General features: G+C 42.6%; 1 protein-coding gene across 1 annotated transcript in view; it reads left to right on the forward strand.

The window, feature by feature from the left end:
• Positions 1-19,256, forward strand: part of ABCA12 (ATP binding cassette subfamily A member 12) — a 194,028-nt gene that overhangs the window by 57,017 nt on the left and 117,755 nt on the right. Inside the window, exons 3-4 of the mRNA XM_075530221.1 lie at positions 6,753-6,906; positions 18,794-18,885. Coding sequence (XP_075386336.1) covers positions 6,753-6,906; positions 18,794-18,885 — 246 coding nt within the window. The remainder of the gene's footprint in view (positions 1-6,752; positions 6,907-18,793; positions 18,886-19,256) is intronic.

Raw genomic sequence — 19,256 nt, forward strand, 5'->3', positions numbered from 1 at the left:
TTTTGGAAAAACTAGAATTTTCCTTCCAAGATATATAGTCTTCTCTTCACTGGGGTAAAAACTAATTTCTTTCGCCTGGAAACACATAAATATCACCTAGGTTGGATTCTGACTTGCTTGGAGATAAATACAAAGAAACACAGGAGAAGTTCTTCAGCTCTGCTATTGCTATAATACCCGCAAACGTCACCCAGGAGAAAGCGTCCTGAGCCTACTGCTGTGGAATGGAAGCAGCCTCACTGAAAAGACTGACATTCTTTCCCTCGGTCACACAGTGAATGCGAAAGGGCGCTACTCTAGATGGTGCAAACGGTCAACCTGCTTCTGAATCCATTGTGAGAGTGGGTGAAGCAGTTCTGTAATGATGGAAAAGGCCAAAGCATAGGAGGGCGTTGGGGGTTAAAAGAACACCTGGGCTAATCCTTGAGTAAAGAGAGAGAAGGGAAAGGTGTAAGAGGATCAGCAGAAGGAGGAAGGAGAAGAAGAATTGGCGATTGTGCAACAATGGGATTGGACAGTGGAAAGGAAAGAAGAACTCAGTAAGTAGAGCCAAAGAAATATTTAGCTAGACTGGAGAAGGTGAAGAATGAGGGAGAAGAGAACATAAGAAAGAAGGCAGGAAAGGACGAGGGGTTATCTTCCAAAGAGTTGGCAAACTGTATCCATGGACTAAATGTAGCCCTACCACTTGTTTTTGTAAATAAAATTTTCTTGGAATATAGCTAGGTTCATTGGTGTACACATTTTCCACAATTGGTTTGTTTGTTTGTTTGTTTTTTACTCACCCACAATTGTTTTTATGCTGCAAGCTTAATTGTTTGGCTCCAGATGAAAACGTGTGCAGTCAAATTCAGTGGTTCTCAGTCTGTACTGTGCACTTGAATTATTGGGGGGATTTGTGAATACAGATTCTTTAATAGCCCTCTCCTGCCCCACCAGCACCATTTGTGATCCACTGGGCTTGTAGTGGGTTCCAAGAATTTGCAAGTTCTTCCATGATCCTGCTGGTGTCACACTCTGGGAACTGCTGCGCTGTCTTCCTGGTGCCACTAGTATTGTTCTGAGTAAGAACGTTTTGCTGGAAGGGAAAATGAAAATCAACCTTGATCAGTAGCTTTAGGTAAACATAAATATATTGGTTAATAACACGATTGTTTACAAAGCATAGACCTTAAAAAAGTTCCCAAAGCGAATCTTATTATAATGCTGGTTTCATACTTAAAACAGTGACACATGAATTGAGACATGTGAACAGCTTATAATTTGGGTTGATTCAACCCCCTGAAAGAACCCTGGATCGTATCAATGGTATTAATGGACTGCGCTGTAACATGGGCTGTATTGACTTGATAAGTATGACTCCTCCCCACCCATGGGTGGCTACTCCAATGTCCTCACTGCCCCTACCTGGTGAGCTTGAGAAATTAAGCCAAATGTAGCTTGAGAGTTTGCTTCCCCTAAACCCTATCCCCCAATCCCCTATTCACCCTACTCATTCCAGTTTCAGACAACGCAGGAGTCTTCTCCTGAGTTTGATCCCATCTGTGGCAATATTCCATGACACTGGCAAGGTTCTCAGTAGTTTATTTTCTCATGAAGATAGGTATGAATTGTGTCCTGTGTGTGAGAGCTTTGACAATTAAGGTCCCTTGAATCAAAACCAGTGTGACGGCAATTAGCAACAGCAACAAGGCTTCCTTCTGCCTGAACACTGTCCTGAGGCCCTGATCTCTGGTTTTCTGTTTGGGGTTGGGTTTGGTTTTGTGTTTGCCTGTATCTGGCACTGCGGATTGCGTAGTTGTGATCTGCCTTTACTTGTATCATTAACTCTGTGCCCAGGCTGTGAGCAGGGCTAACCATCTATTTGCCTTTCCTTTGGGCGCTCTAAATTGGTCTATGGCCGATCTGTGAAGGATGGAGATAATTTGTTTCTTTTTACCTTCATCCCGGCACTTGGGAACATGAAGGAAAACCTTATTTTGGAACCTGAAAATGTCAGAGGCACCCTCAGAATAGAGTGAATTCAAGTTAAAATGAGCAGATCTAAAATGTGAATATTGATTCCACCATTGCTCAGGTCGGTTACTTCCTGGCACAGAGAACTATATTGGGTAGAAAATGGAGAGGTGCTTCTTTGTTTTCACAAGGAAGCTATAATGAAAGTTAACTCTGCTTAATTCTGAATTGTTGGTCCTAGAGGGTTTGCAGACTTTGTGGAAAAGCGACATGCATGGGAAATATGGAACTCATGCCAAGGAAGCATGGGTGATGTGAAAGTATGTTTCACAGCTAGCATAGAACCGGGCATACAGTAGGTGCTTAATAAATCATTGCTATTGTTCTTGTAATGGGAAGCACATTGGGCTACTAACCTCAAGGTCAGCAGTTCAAAACCACCAGCCACTCCCTGGGAGAATGATGGCTTTCTATTCCCAAAAAGAGTTACCATCTTGGGAACCCACAGAGAAAGTTCTACTCTGTCCTATAGGGTTGCTAGAGATGGAATCAGCCTAAAGGGAGTATTTTTGGTTTTATTGTTCTTATGACAGCATACCTTAATGAGTGTACAGACCTTAGTGAAAAGATGGTCCTGAAAGAAACAACACAGGCAGCTCTCCTTTTGCATGCGATTGTGTTAGGCGAAATGTGTATGTGAATGAGCCAGCTCCTTATCTGCACAGTCCCATGGTTAATGGTCCAGTTTCAGTGTAGGAAGTGGGGATTGTCTACATTCAGTTCTTATCCTACCTTGTTTTTAAAGAAAGCCAGTGATGAATTCTCACAGAGATCATGATGTTGATTCTCAGTTATAATGACCCCTAGACTGGGCTTCTGCACCTAGAAATCTTTCTCGCACAGAGCAGCTGGTGGGTTTGAATTGCTGTCCTTGTGCTGAACAGTTAACGGCCACCTCACAATGCCACTAGGGTTCCTTATAAATTAGGCATGTCTATAGTTGAAAAATGTGGTGGATTTAACTGAAAGTCTTCCAAAGTTTTCTCAAATCATTTGACAGTTGTAATCACTTTCAGGAAAGTAATGTTGGTTGCTTTGTGCCGCCGTTCTCAGCTACGATTCCCATGAATTTTTCCCTTGTCTCCCCCTCCTCTTGTGGGGACACCACCGTTCTTGAGCTTCTGCTGTTTTCTCACTGCTTCGCGCAGCCTCATCGCCACCCTGATAAGTGACATATCACAGGAGACTCTTGCTGAATGGGAATCACGTTTCTGCTGTCTTCTTTCTGCTTTCCAGTCACATGAGCCACAGCGCAGGGCGGTGATGAAGCAGAAGCCAATCTACTTGCAGACTGATAGCTAGCGTCTATGTAACAGAGCAGATAGCCATTAGTGATAAAATTCCGCTAGAGAATCGTAAAGGTCGCGCCGTATAAATCCATCGCGGCAGAATTTTGTTACAGTGGGTTTCTATAAAAGCTGCAGAAGTACAATCTTGTACGAGGCCCCTATTGGAAAAGGGCAAGAAAAAGTTTACAACCAGAAAGAAAGATTCTTTGAAGGTTACCGAGGGTGGGTGGTGGGGGAGTGAAGACTCACGAGTGGACGCGATGCACAATAAAGGGGAGGTCAGCACCGAATGGTTAAGGCCAAAGAAGGCACTGGGAGAAGCATGCGAGTCAGAGACAGCAAAGGTAAGCACTAGCAAAGACATGAACAAAATAACCTGTGAGTGAATCCATAGATAGTGACTCTGTGCATACGCAGGGAATACAACTATAGACCCTCCGATTGGGCAGGAGTGGGAATGTGAATGGTAGTCCACTCATGAATATACATTATATGTAAATTTGACAGAGATAAGCTTACGTATATATTGCATGTGCTGAGATATAATTACTTATATATTTATTGTGCCGCAAATCTATTCGTGTAAATAGTAGAACACACGGTTACACAAAGTTACGAAGCATCTTAGCCATCACCAAACACCTTGAGAAGATGAACCGTGAGGCCTTGGGGACACAGGGTAGGAGTCTCTGGGAACACAAAGTTCAGGTTGAATAGTGTAATCCACCAAGACAGTGTTCTCCATCCTACTTTAAAGCTTGAAAGATGAAACTTGGTTTCACCCTATAAGGAGACCAGATAGATAGATCGATAGATAGATAGATAGATAGATAGATAGATAGATAGATAGATAGATAGATAGATAGATAGATAGATAAAAGGTGAGGAAAACCAAAGGCACAAGGAAGCAATGATTCCAACGAACTCAAGACTACAAGGCCCCCAGACTCCATCACTTTGAGACCGGAAAGAAATGGTGATTGGCTACCAATGTCCACTGTCTTCAGAGGAATCCCAACAGGAGCTCCTGGAAGGACTGGGAAGAGACTGTGGAAACAACACAAGATCATTTTTATAAACGCAGGCTGACTGTGGCCCTTCAACACCCTTCAGATGTGGCATGGACTCATCCTCGTGCTTGACTTTCAGTCCGGCGACAGACAGGCCTATCAGATGATCAGTAACCCCCAAAGGTAGGCGCTCCTGAGAACAATCCACCCCAGAAGCTCAGGAGGGGAGTATAAAGCTCAGAAGGCAGGAAGGGACCGAGAAGAAGGACAAATGGAAACGATAAACACAGGAAGTGAGAAGAGTGTGGTTATATTGTAGAGATGGCAAACAATGACACAAAACAAAATGTATATAAATTGCTGAAGGGAAAACAAATATAATCTATAAGCCTCCATTCAAATCACAATAAAACATTAAGAAATATTTTAAGTCCATTTTTAAGGCTGCTAGCCTCTGACATAATCGTGGAATTACACTCTGAGGAAAGCACCAAAGGGGATAACCAGTCTACTGCAATGTTGAGTGGATTCAATGTTCCAAGAAGTACTGGTCTTACTGGAGTCCGAGAGAGGGGTGCACAGGAGATCGCAGTGTGTCCTTCGATGAGCTTCCGGTTTTCTGAGTTTTCCAAGTGTGGTTCACACAGATGCTAGTTCCCTATTGCGGCTATAAGACATTTCCACCAAGCCAATGGCTTAGAAACAACACAGATGTATTGCCTTGCATTTCTCTAGGTCAGAAGTCCAAAATTAGCCTCAGAGGCCTAACATCAAGATGCTACTATGGCTGTGATCTTTCCAGAGACTCATCTGGAGACCTCTCAGGGGGAACCTCTTCCTTTGCCTATTCTAGCTTCTTAAGGCCACCTGCGTGGATCAGTTCGGGGCCTCACCGTCAACCTTCAAAGCCAGTAGCATAGCATCGTTAAGTCTCTCTATCTTTTCTTCTTTATTTTTTCTCTGGTCAACTATTATATGACCCTCCTCCGCTTTCTTTTATGTTCCTTTTTTATTCCTTTTGTCAGCTCTGTATTAACATTCTTTTGATCACATTGCTTCCCATGTTGATTACAGTATAGTAGTTCATATTTTACCATATGGATCACACCTCCCCCCCCCCCCACATGTTCTTAGTCTCTTTCAGAGGAAACCGGATCTTTAGTACTAGCTACAGACTCAACAGTTTTACAGATTTGTGAAGAAGTCAAATTCTTGCTTTAATTTCAGTTTCATAATTCTGAGTTCCTGAGCATGTCTTTAGGAAATCCTCGCCTCCATAGTTTCCAAAATGGAGAAAACCAGTATTTTTATATTGAACCTGATTGTGGGGAGATACTGTTTTATGGCTTACCTGTTGTCTTGACTCAAGTGTATGTGATAATCACATGTTGTAAAAACATGTCACAGTTACAGGAATCTTTACTGTAATGGTTCCTGCTTTCTGTGACTTTAACTATTAGGAAAAAATGTGCCAATTTGGACATTTCATTTTCTTTTGGTTTTTAAATAGGGGAGACTCTTATGTGCATGAGAAAAATAAGCTCTTATGCTAAATTGTCAAAGAAATCTATCCTTTTCTTGGCATCAGGAATGTGAGCTGCATGCGTCAGGGCTCTGAGGAGCAAACAAGACATGTGTACTCTAGAAAAAGAGTTAATACAGTGTCAAAAGTGGAGGTAAATAAAAGTACTGTGAAATATACAAAGTTTAATATAATTTTGGTGGTCTAACCTTCTATGTTTTAACATATATGTGTATCTATATATTTTTATAATTCTCTCATTATTCTCTACTGATGTTTTCTAGCCTACTCTTTCAAATGAACAATGTATTATAAACATCTTTCTATATTAACAAATAAATAGTAGAAGCATTTTTATTCCTGTGCTGTATTTCATCATCTGAGTATAAGGATTTGTTTTGTAAATTATCTAGGAACATTACATGCAACAACCTATATTTTGCTATAATATATCCCAGGGTAAGAGAATGGTGGGCAACAAGTCTTTTCAAGTCTTTTCTTACAAATTAGCAAATGAAGATGAGTCTTATTTTTAAAAAACCAACCCTCTTTAAGTCGATTCCTGCTTAGCAGCGGATGCTAGCTGCTAAGGCAGGATTGGCTGGAGGACTTCTTAGTCGCCCACTAGAAGTTACAACCTTTCTTTCTTATTCTGGGGCAACTGTGCCATCCAAACAAAAACAAACCAAAAAACCCCCCACACACTGGCATGCAGTTGATTCCAACGCCTAGTGACACCATAAGGTATGAGAAGTTATAAATCTCTAGGGAAGCAAATGGCCCATGAAGGTGTTGGTGGGCTTGAACCACTGACTTTCCCATTAGTAGTCTGATGATTAGCTCACTGTGCTAGCCAGCCTCCGTAAAATGCACCATAGTGATGTGATCATTGTTGTGTTTTCTTTCAAATTTCAGGCTACATGGCGCCTCGAAATCTTCCTAGTGCCGGCTTCTTCCCGTTCCTGCAAACCCTGCTCTGCGACACAGACTCAAAGTGTAAAAGCACACCCTATGGGCCACAAGATATGCTTCGCAGGAAAGGAATCTTTGGGACACCGCTGAAAGACAGGTAGGAGCCCTTCCTCAGAATGTTCTGTTGTGTTAAGAGATGAAGTGTTGTTTTCTAATAACTCACAAGCTATTCTAAGTTGACCTAAAACTTCATTTTCTATGTTTACAAACATGGCAAATATACAAATATCTTGTAAACAGATATGAACCAGGCAGGACAAACAGGAATGACTGATTTGGGGAGATCAAGGATAGTTTACTCAGTGAAATGTTGCTTTTTAAGATGGATGACCAAGGCGTTCTCTCTGTGTCCCTCTAGTGTCGCCATCCTATCTCAAATAGCCAGTGACATGTTGCTCTAGGACTCAACCATAAGCATAAGGTTTAAGTCAGTGTCGTGGTGTCCATTTTTCTACAAACAAAGCGATTTGATTGCCACCTTTCCACATTCAGGTGTTTAGCATGGGGTACCGTTTCCCCTTTAACACCATCAGCCTAATTTTGAACACCCCATAAAGTGGGTGCTACTGCAGCAGAAAGCAACTGTCAACCCTCGGATGTATCATGTAGATGTGCCAAGAGTTGTTATAGGAAAATGCTTGGGATACATGTGACTTGAGTTGCTAATTTGCACTGGCTTTGTTATTTCAAAGGAGCATTGGTGGCATAGAGGATTATGAGTTGGCCTGCTGTCCTCAAGGTCAGTGGCTCAAATCCACCAGGCCAGCTGCTCCTTGGGAGAAAGATGAGGCTTTTCTGCATCCTTAAAACTTACAGCCTCTGCTCCACCCTGCAGGGTCACGAGTTGGAATTGACTGGACATTGTGATTTTTGTTATTTTGCTAAGTTAACTGGGCTTGATGGTTAACGTAAGCCTGGGGTTCATTCGTCTCTTCATTAGAATATTGAAGACATGGTGGTTGAGAAGCTTTTGTGTGCTAGGCACCACCCCAGACATTGAAATACAGCGGAGGGATGAGACACATTCTCTACCCTTCTCTTACTTTCATTCTAATTAAGAGCAGGTAATAAATGAGTGATCAAATAAATAACCTTTTACTGATGATGAAAAATGTGATCATGAAAAATTAAACCAGGATATGGGCTAGAACTTGAATTAAGAATTGGAACAGTGTTTTTGATAGGTTTGGGAGAGAAGGCCTCTGTTAGGAGGTGACATCTGAGAAAAGACCAGCAAGAAGGCCAGGGAGAGACTGGCAACCAAGTGAACCAAACTGGAAAAGAGGGCTTTAGAGGGCAGCAAGTGAGCCCCACTTAATCAGTGCCGCCGTAGTGCAAGTACCACAAGGGTGTAGCACTCTAGAACAGAAATGGATTTTCTTACTGTTCTGGAGGCTAAAAGTCTACATCAGAGGTTGGTCTGACTGACTCTTAGTCAGAAGCCTGGGTATTTTTTGGTTCTTTTGCTTGTAGAGGGTTAGCATATCGTTTCTGTCTTCCTCATTAAGGTGTTATCTTTGTGGCCAATGTACTCTTTTTACAGCTCAAGTGAGGAGGCGTAGCACATATTATACACTGGCCCCTCCTAGCGGTCTATAAGACAGAATAGAATTGCCCCTGTGCGTTCCTGAGATCATAGAGCTTTACTGGGGTAGAAAGCCTCATCTCTCTCCCTGAATCTAATGTTATATGCTACATGAGCGCACATTAAAACATTAGATTTCATTATGCAAGATCATTACATCACACCACATTATATCCGCAGTTATAGGGGTTAGAACATATTTTACGGGGGGACACAATTTAATCCACAAGAGATGCTGAAAACAAGATTCCTCCCAATTTTAAAGTAGGAAGAAAGCTTTCGATAAGGGTCATCAAGTAAAATTTTATGAAGATGTACTTGAGGTGGACATTCTGTGAACTAAATGCTGGAGGTGATACAAGAAGAATTAAGGTCAGTCATTTACAGATCGTATGACCCTTCTACGTGGGACACTCTCCTTTACCTACCCTTGTTTTCCCCATGAAGCACTAAGTCTCCCAAATAGTTAAGGATCCCTGAGAAATAAAAAACTATAAAGTGCCCAAAGGGGTGCTTTTTCTAGCTCATGTAGAAGAGAATGCCTTTGGAGCTAGGATTGAACTCCGGATTTATTGGCTCCTCTGTTGAGTATTTTCTAGATAACTAATCCTGTCTGCCTTGTTGTTGTTTTCAGTTCGATTCTAATCTCCAGGCCACTGCTTAGCCTCCCCATTCTTTGTCCAGCTCAAGCTTCCCATCCGTTTACTAGTATTTTCCCTAAACGATGTCATAATTAGAGCTTAACTTATAAAATTATGTACAATAATAAAATTGTATTAATGATATTCCCCACCATGCTATTAACTTTTATGCTTAGATAGCCGTGCAGTGACACTGAGACATGGCTTCTAGGTAAATGGTTTCTCTGAATTGCTGCTCCTTGGGGAAGGAGGATTCGTCAGCACAGGCTCATTAAGCAACACAACAATCATTCATTTCTGCGTTGCAGATGAGGGTGCAAATGCCCCCTTTGGCATCATCAAAAGAGGCCCCCCAGGCTTATTTTAACGAAATCCTCTGTGGCGGGAGGTGGTCACACTGAAGTCACTACTTGCTGGGCCAGCAAGTAGTTTTTTTGAGTTTCCATGTGTCGTGTTTTTGTTTGACTTTGCTTTTGTTTCTGCATGGGCACTAGCCTTCTGTTATTAAATCTATATTCCACTAGACATTAGCTTCAGGAGGATATGCTTTTAGCAAAAACCCAACATTGCACTCAGTAGCAAGTCTAACTACCTGTCTAAAAAAAGATAAAAGATTATATGTACGGTTTTCTAGCTCATTTGCACGACGGATGACCCACCCCCACAGGATTTACCCTTGATGTCCTTGCCCTTGCACTGCCTCTAAGAATACACCAGAACAGCGGGGGCTGCTGGCTCTGCCATGGCTCACACAGTGGGCAAACAGCAAAGAGCACCCCCAGAGCTCACAGTCATTATTTAGGAATGTGATTCAGAATTCCTCTGGAGCGGGTGGAAGAACAGCCTTTGCAGATTTGTTTTCTATTTCTGTCATGTTGACATCCCTTCATGACCCATGGATTGCAACCCCATCCCTCACGCCTATGTGTGACTCCCACAGAACCTGAATACAGCTCATCAGATTTTATTCAGAGATAACTTTAAGCACCAGGTCTTTCGCACAGTGTTACAAAATGAGGATGAGTTTAGAAACTGACCTAAAGATATTACTGGTGATGCAAGGCAAGTGGCAGTAGAAAAAGAATTGGCTCCACATTGGATGAAGGAGGGTGTATAGGTCTCAGTTGGTATTAATTTGGGGTTAAGTTACAAGGATTGAGTAACAATTTTATCTAGGATTAGTGTGAAAAGGAAGGTTAAAATTTTATTCATCAGAAACCCATTTTACCTGCATGGCCTTGTTCAGTAAGAACAATGCTGGAGACCGCACAAGTTCCTGAAGGTGCCCTATGTGAACTTGCAATCGCCTGGGAGAGAGGAAAGAAAAGTAAACAGATAACTTACTATGAAACACGCCATGTGTGATGAATATGTGCTCAGATCTCATTAAACCCAGAATATTAGACCACAAGGGCTGAACAGTGACACAGGCACAAGACCTGGCCTCTTTCAGAGGACTCGGAATCTGACCGATGGAGCTCCGTCATTGGGGTGGAGCGATGTTAGGGGAGTTCATGTAGGGGCCTTGCTGTGTGACATCATTAAGGACAGATAAGGAAGTGGTTACCAGACTAGATGTCATAGTTGTGATAGACCATGGAGCAAGAAGCCCAGAGTTTAATGACTTAATGAAAGAGAACCAGGTCGCCGTCTTTGCACACAGGAATGGGCAGGGCGATTTGCTATTGGCTGTGATGGAGAAAATTTAAAATTCTTTGTAGAGCTGCCATAATAATCTGTCTGTTGTAGGACTGGATAGAACTTCATGCATGCTGTCACATCCTCTCCCATATTTTACATGTTGGTGATAAACAGCTACCCCTTAAAACATTTCTTCATTTATTCATCAAAGTACTTTAAATTATACTTTTAGAAAAAAGTTACTTTTATAAATGTATTAGTTCTGGTATATATTACATCTCAATAGACCCTCCTAAGAATGAGAGAGAGAGAGAGAGAGAGAGAGAGAGAGAGAGAGAGAGAGAGACTTCTCAGCAGTGCAATATATTCAGGTACTTCCAAATGTTAAGATCTGAGCTGATGTAGATTGGATTGGTAACTGGCCAACTGTAAAGATCTGCATACCGGACAGAAGGGGGCACGTTTTGAACTGGCACAGGCAGGGATTAACTCAGAAACATGGGTGGTCCTGAGGAGTGGAGGTCAGCATGAAGTGTAACAACAACAAAATCACTAAAATGTTCCTATGGATGACTTCTTATTGGAATTAACTAAGGAGACGAGATAGCCTTGAACACTGACAGGGCCTCAATGACTAAGTGTCCTTAGTTGTCGTTCAAAGTCAATAGGGAATGTTGTCTGGAACTGGGATCACAGTTGGGTTGAGAGCACATCTCACCCCTTCTCGCCAGGCTTCCTACATACCCATGTAATGACAATTCTGAGCGAAGGGGATTAAAAAATTTTAACTAAATCTAAGAGACCAAAAGAAATGTCAGGGTTTTTCTTTCCAGGATTTGCCATATGTCTCTTTCCTGGTGGAAATGACTTTTATAGGTGATTTACCATAGCACATACAGAGACCACCTACACAGGTCATCTTTCCTGCTTACAGGCAACACAAAGACACGTCGTGAAAGTGCATGCGTTTTCTCCTTGCTGTGCTATATATACATGTGACATTTCCCAAATGTGACTGTTGGTAGACATGTCTGAGAGGAAGTAAAAGCTACACGGGATCTATTATCCCCCCGCAACATAGAATTCTTCCATTTATGGTGTTTCTATCCCTGGATTCTGCTCCAAAACAGAGCCCCATAAATGCTACCAAAGCATTTGTGTCTTCATCTTCGTATCCGAGAGACCCTTAGCACCTTCATGAAGCCATGCAGGCAGTTGGGGGCAAGGAAAGGTAGTTAAATAATTTCACGAATACATGGCGATTTGATTAAGACTTTCTTAGATTACCCTAAGAGTTGAATTTTCTAGAATTAGTGGAGACTGTGCTGAATGTAGAAGGCATCTGTGCTTGGCCTAATGCTTGAGTATATGCAGAGAAGATTCTTATGAATAGAATGATTAACTCTCCTGAATCAGCCTTGGGATGTGGAAATGGGCATGAGTTATCACTGGATAACTACTTCCCGGTGATAGTCTAATGTAGGGTTCCTTAGCCTTGGCGTGGTTGATATTTGAGGCCGGATACTTTTTGATTGAGGATGGCGTGGGTAAGACTATCCTGTGCATTGTAAGATGTTTAGCAGGATCTCTGACTTCTGCTTACAAGCTGCCAAATGTGAACTGTTGGACTTGAGACAATCAAATGTGCCTCCAGACATGGACAAAGGTCCCTTGTTCCAAACTCACTACCGTCATGCCTATGCTGACACTTGGTGACCCTATCAGGCACAGTAGAACTTCCCCTGTGGGGTTCCTGGGCTTTTTAACGTCCTCTATCTATCTATCTATCTATCTATCTATCTATCTATCTATCTATCTATCATCTATCTATCTATTTATTTACTGTAACTTCTTATTAAGGCAGTGGAAAGCCTCTTCTTTCTTCTGACGAGTGGCTAGTGGTTTTGAATTTCAGACCTTGTGGTTAGCAGCCCAACACAGTAGGGAAGCAGTTCTCAACCTGTGGGTCGTGACCCCTTGGGGGGGGTGTCAAACAACCCTTTCACAGGAATCACCTGATTCTTAACAGTAGCAAAATGACAATTATGAAGTAGCAACAAAAATAATTTTAGGGTTGGGAGGTCACCACCACACGAAGAACTGTATTAAACGGTGGCAGCTTTAGGAAGGCTGAGAACCACTGTGTTAGGGAGGTATAAAATAGGAGGTACAAAATAGGAGGTATAAAATGGGCCCCATAGCAGAGCCATCAGCTTAGTGAAAGGGTGAAAGAAAAAAATCTTACTGTGACGAGAGGCCAGGAGTAAGGCGGAAGGAGAACCAATGAGCTTGCTTGATGAAAAATACAATCGTTACAGAGCCCCCTGCTTGTTTTTATCTGTCTCTTGAGCATAGCTTTACTTTAGTTCTTATCTTCAGTGGATTGTTATCCCTGCTTTATTGTTTTGCTTTCTTTTTACTTGCTCGTTATATTATAGTTAATGTTCACCTCTGCCATTAAAAAAGTCTAGCCCCCAATTGACATTCAAATACAGTGTGAATGTAATAAATGTAGGCAGATAAATGGATTAAGTCAATACAGTAGGTCCTGTGTAAACTTATTCTTGTGGTTTGGGGGTCATCAGTGCTGTTACCACTTCAAAGAACTTTGCCAAATCAGGCATGCCACAAAGGAGAGCAGGGAAGGGGCCATTTTTAAAAGGTGCTCCTGAAACTAGTAATTGTCCTCAATGAGATACATAATCAAGGTGCTGATGTTTGCCAGGCGATTAATGCCCTGCTAACTGCCAACACACGTCTCTGTCCACTGCCTAACAAATGGAATTTTCCTCTCATAAGTAAACAACCCAGAAATTAATAAGCCCATACGATGGAGAAGGGGTTGCAAACCATGGGCATGGGCAAGAGCCTTTTTCTCACTCTACTCATCAGATTGTAAGTTCCTCATCGATCAAGTAACGGCGGTATTGCGTGTTCTTGAAGTCTGTAATATTCTGGAGAAATTGCATCTGGAGCGTAGATGCATGTCTATGGGGTTTCTGCTCCTTATTTATGGTGCAGGCTGTGTCTTTGCATCATCTCTTTTGGTGGGTACTTTGACCAAGAGCTAATATTGATGACTGCCTAGAATGGCTGAGACCAGGCAGGAACTTGAGACACACATTTCAAATGATACAAGAACCTGGTAAGATATGCATAGTCATTCCTAATTCACAGATGAGGGAGATGATGGCTAACTTCTTGCTAGAACAAGCGGACCGGGATTCCAAAGGCATCTTCAAACTCCAAAGCTCTTTCTGCCACACTCCAATAATACCTTCTCTTTGATCAATCATCCGTAAGATCTTATGGTGCAGAACTGTTAGGTGTTAAACTATAAAGATGAATAGGACATGGTGCCTGCTCTCAAGGATAGCACAGCCTGAGAGGGAGAAGTGGTAGGAATAGGTACACAAGCACACACAATGTATGTAATAAATGGCATAATATTTATGGGCAAAGTGCTCAGATTGTGAGAAACCATGAAAAGGGGCCTGCTTGTCAACCAAAGCTGCATGGAATATACAGCACTTTGCCTATAAGCATAATCATGATCAGTAGAAAGTTTGAAGAATACCAATAACACAGTAAGGCTAGTTGCCTTACACAGGCTGACCGTTAGCAATTTAATAGTAAGTTCATGGAATGAATCACCTTTGAATTTGTCTTTGCTTTAATGTGTCCTTGACCTTCCATACTCTGCTGTGCATTGATTTTTTTTAAAGGAACCGTGGGGGTAGCAACGATGAAACAGACAACCTTCCTCTAGTCCCTAAATGCTTCCTCCCCCCACTGTCACGATCCCAATTCTACCTTACAAATCCAGCTAGACCAGAGCACGTACACTGGTATAGATAGGAACTGGAAACAGGGAATCCAGGATGGATGATCCCTTAGGATCAGTGGTGAGAGTGGCGATACCAGGAGGGTGGAGGGAAGGTGGGGTGGAAAGGGGGGACCGATTACAATGATCTATATATAATCTCTTCCCTGGGGGACGGACAACAGAAAAGTGGGTGAAGGGAGACATTGGACATTGTAAGACATGACCAAATAACAATAATTTATAAATTATTAAGTGTGTTAGTCTGGGCACTTTAGAGAAACAAATCCACATAAACTCACATATAAGAGAGAGTTTTATATAAAATTTAAATACATATCAAGAAAACATCTCAACCCAGTGCTACCCAAACCCACAAGTCGAACATTAACCGAACACCAATCCACAAAGTCCTCCTCCATCTCACAAAACACACGTAATGACGCCTTGACTACAGGAGGAAAGCTGAATCAGTGAGCGTGTAAGCATCTCAGCGCTGGCAGGGATCTCCACACGGCTGCTCCAGCACCCAGGGCTGCATCGGGGTAGGTCCATGTGGCTTCTCCTCAGGGATGTCTTACAGGAAGTGAGCCTTGCCAGGTGAAGCAGAGAACTGGCTAAGGCAGCTGCACCCTGGTCCAACCATCAGAAAACAACAGACCCTAGAACTAGAAAGACGAGGCTCACTGAGCCATTTATCCCTCCGCCCTTCAATTAACCCACATGTGTTTATCGGCCAGGTTGGCAAAATAAACTAACTACCTCATCAAGGGTCAGGGAGGGAGGGAGGGGAAAATTGAGGAGCTAATACCAAGGGCTCAAGTAGAAAGCAAATGTTTTGAGAATGAGGATGGCAACCAGTGTACAAATGTGCCTAAAACAATGGATGGATGGATGGATGGATGGATGGATGGATGGATGGATGGATGGATGGATGGATGGATGGATGGATTGTGATAAGCATTGTATGAGCCCCCAATCAAATGATTAAAAAATAAAAATGAACAGTGGGGGTATGGACAGACTACTGCATCAAGTACTATTTACAAAATAAAATGATAAACGGGGAGAAATGTGTAAGCAAAGGAGCATCAGGGCACATAGGATCCAGAGCCAATGCCTCAATGGCTACTGTGCTGTTGTTAGGTACCATGCCGACCTAACGTACAAGAGAATGACGCGCTGCGCCGGATCCTGCATGATCCTCGCCGTTCTTCCTGTCCATGAGCCCTGGGCGTTGCCGCGCTCCATCTCCCTGAAGGTCTTCCTCGCCTTCGATGCCCCTCTACCAAACACGTCTTTCTCCAGAGACCGGTCTCTCCTGGCAGCATGTCTAAAGACTGTAAGACCAAGTCTTGCCATCCTCCCCTCTAAGGAGCACCCTGAGATGGACTCTGAGTCTGTCGGGCGGGTCCCCCTGTCACCATGGATTAAGGAAAGCGCCTTAGGAGGGGGTTCTCCGAATGGCCTGGTTTGCAAGCAGCAGATTCACCAGTGTGCAAAAATGCACCTGCTGAGTTAGCTCCCTGCTGAGCTGCTCAACTGGGAACCAACAGAGCTGTCTCTGTTTGCTGTCTCAAGAAAGCCTGTGAGTGGAATCCCAGGGACTGGGCCAGGCGTTCCCTGTGGAGCAGAGACAGCGTTTGCTTTCCCGCCGGTCTGAGATTCCCACTGCCTTGTCTTCCTTCTTCCCGGCCCTCCCTCCCGGGTCCGTTTCTGTCTGTTTGCCCTGTCTGCTGCTGCTTTGCTCATGGTTGAGGTCATTGTCCTTTGATTTGTGCCTCTGTCCCTATTTCCTTAAATTATATGAAGGTTGTTTTACCCCTTTATGTCCACAGGGGGTGATAGTCAGCAGGCCTTCTCATAGTATTTCAAACTGAACTCAAAAAACAGCGAGGCAAAGAAAAGTAAGCACGACTTTCTCAACCTTTGTAAAAGTGCTGTTTGAGAGAAGGAAACGGGTTCAGATCAGCTCTTCTTTTAATCTGGGCAGTTTTCTCATCCAGATAGTCAGTGGAAGAAATGTAAGAAGATTTAGGGGACTCTAACCATGGTCATGAATAATTCAAATGTACAGTGAGAAGGCAGAACTTTTGGGCAGCCAGAGCAGTTTATAAGGAATATTGGAAAAACACGGGGAAAGGAAAACAAATATCATTGCTCCTCATCATTTTATAAAAAGGGCATGAATAATATAAAAGGCAATGCCTCATTTTCCTTCTATTTTAAGTCAGAGTACCCTGGGACCAAGATTTACATCTTTCCACCCCATTGCAGTTGAGACCATTTAAACGATTGTCCCCGGAGAAGATGAGCAGGGTAGAGCAGGGTAGAGCAGCCCCTTTAGATTTCCAAGGCTGTGAATGTATGGAAGCAGACTCCTGCTACATATTATCCCTCATGGTGCTGGTGGATTTGAACCACTGACCTTTTGGTTGGTAGTGGATTACTTTAACCACTGCACTATCCAGGCTCCTAGAGAATCAATGAAATTTAACCACAAGTGTAAGCAGAGCTTCCTCTTTTCTGATTGTTACCATCCTATTTCCATCATTATGTACCTTAGTTCATGCTTACAAATAACAAAATAAGATACAGCAACTTTCAGGTGTCCAGCTATCAGAAAGAACAGCATCTGGGGTCTTAAAGGCTTGTCTTACAAGAAGAAGCCATCTAAGTGAGGTGTCAGCTAAGTCCACAAGAAAGAAGCACAGCAACCTGTGTGATCCAAGTATTGTTAATAATAAAATCCAAGACCCGAGGAGGGAACTGCATTAGAGCTTAAATTCTGAACACCCAGTTTACAGAAGGCTATGGGTGAACCTGAAAGCACAAAATCCATTTGCAGGTTCCCCACTTGAATTAAGTCTACAACGAATCCCCTTGGACCATCATCCGAGGGATGTGAGACGCCTTGGACAAAGTGCATTGGACAATGTATTACTGCAGATGTAGTTCGGTTCAACTGTAACACCTTAGCATTTATTTTCCCTTTTGACCCATTCTAAATTTGTTTATATTTTTTATTATTTCCTACTTTCTTTTCAATTGTGTTTTGCCTCTGTTTTATTTTGTTATTGTGGGGGTACTTATTTTTGGTATGTTTTTCTTTATCTGAAATCTAAGTAAATGTATAGAGACAGTAACTGGGTTCATAGTTTCTTAGGGTTATGGCAGGAAGGTTGGGGGAAATGAGGAGCTCATACTAATGCGGACAAGGAAGAAGAAAATGTTCTTAAATTGATTGTGGTGTCCATACACCTTTTTAAAATATGTTTAAACCATTGCATTGTATGATTTGTGAATTTTATGTCACCTAAACTGTTCAAATAAAGCAACAATACATTCTCAAAAGAAAGGAAACCATTTTAACGAGAGAAAGGCACAGGGGGAAAAGAGACCCATCCCCTTTTCAGAATTCTGAAAAATAGTTGCATTGAGCCTCTTGGATGGGTTTTCATTTTGAAACACAGACATCTTATTTGAAGCACTTTCATTTAGATATAATCCAGTTTTCACGAAAAAATGTGGTTTCCTCCATTTTAACCAGAATCACCTCCATGGGAAGGATTTTTTTAAGGTTGCTAACTTGAGGAAAAGTTTAATCCTGTTTCCTTTCAGAAGCTGGGTGATTAGAATGTCAGAGAGTCCCGGCACCACGCATTCTATTAGTAACACCTTCCAGCCTTGGGTAGAATGACAGTGTCTTCATGTGGCTCTTCCACTGACACCTGGCATCGCCCCCAATGACTCCAACCACAGTGCTTGGCACAGACTAAATACTCAATAAATGCTTGCTCTTTATCTTCTTTCACTGATATTGATCCTTACAGTCTTCGCCGTTCTATTTACAAGTTGACATAGAAGACTTGCTTTTTCTGTTCACGTCCACAAAGAAGCAGACCTGTTTTGTCTCCAAAACCACCTTCAGACTTGCATCCATCCGACACCATTATCTGTTCTTAAAGAACAAAGAGAAAGAAAGAAATTCTCATACAGACTTTTCATACCTAGCTCTAAAGTTTATTTTTAATCATTTCCTTTAGACAGGATTAAAGTAAAAATAATGATCTTAAAACTCATGCTAGACTGCCTTCTCAGAATAAAAATGCACCTTGGAGACACTGATGTGGGCCTTGGTGTATGGTGCAGTGCGTTCTTGCATTAAGATCTCAGGAAGTAGATGAAAACTGTACAAGCCTTCGGTGAGCCCCGGACCCTGTCCCACAGCGGCAGTGCCATAACTGAGACAGATGTGGCTGCAGTCAAAGAGCCCTGGCTTTTTCTTTTCTAGTGAAAGTCTGAAAACGCCGCCCAACCTGGGGAAGGACAGCCATTCATCACTCCAGAAAACGAAAGTTCTAGGAAGCAGGCGCGCATCCGCGGGTAAGTGATCCTCTGCTGTCAAGTGGAGTAGCAATCCTTTGGGAACAGCCAGTGAAGGTCTAATCCTTAAAAGGCTTACATTTTAAATTTCCAAGAGGACTAGAACATCCCTAGGAGACCTCCCTGTTCCTGTGATTACCTTTGCGTAGCAGCACCATTATGTAAAGTTCTTGAGAATAATTAGAAATTAAGTTCTTACTGAAGTACTCCTTTGGAGCCAGCAATCTACCTGGTCCTACGACCTCTTTCCCAGAAAGGACTTAGCCGCTGGGGGCTCCGGGTTGTTGCTGCTCACTGTGGTCCAACCAGACCTGTCTCAGCACGACCCTGTGCACAAGGGCCCATGGGTTTTCATTGGCTGATTGTCTGAA

The sequence above is a fragment of the Tenrec ecaudatus genome, chromosome 13 (genome assembly GCF_050624435.1).
Source record: "Tenrec ecaudatus isolate mTenEca1 chromosome 13, mTenEca1.hap1, whole genome shotgun sequence".
NCBI lineage: Eukaryota > Metazoa > Chordata > Mammalia > Afrosoricida > Tenrecidae > Tenrec > Tenrec ecaudatus.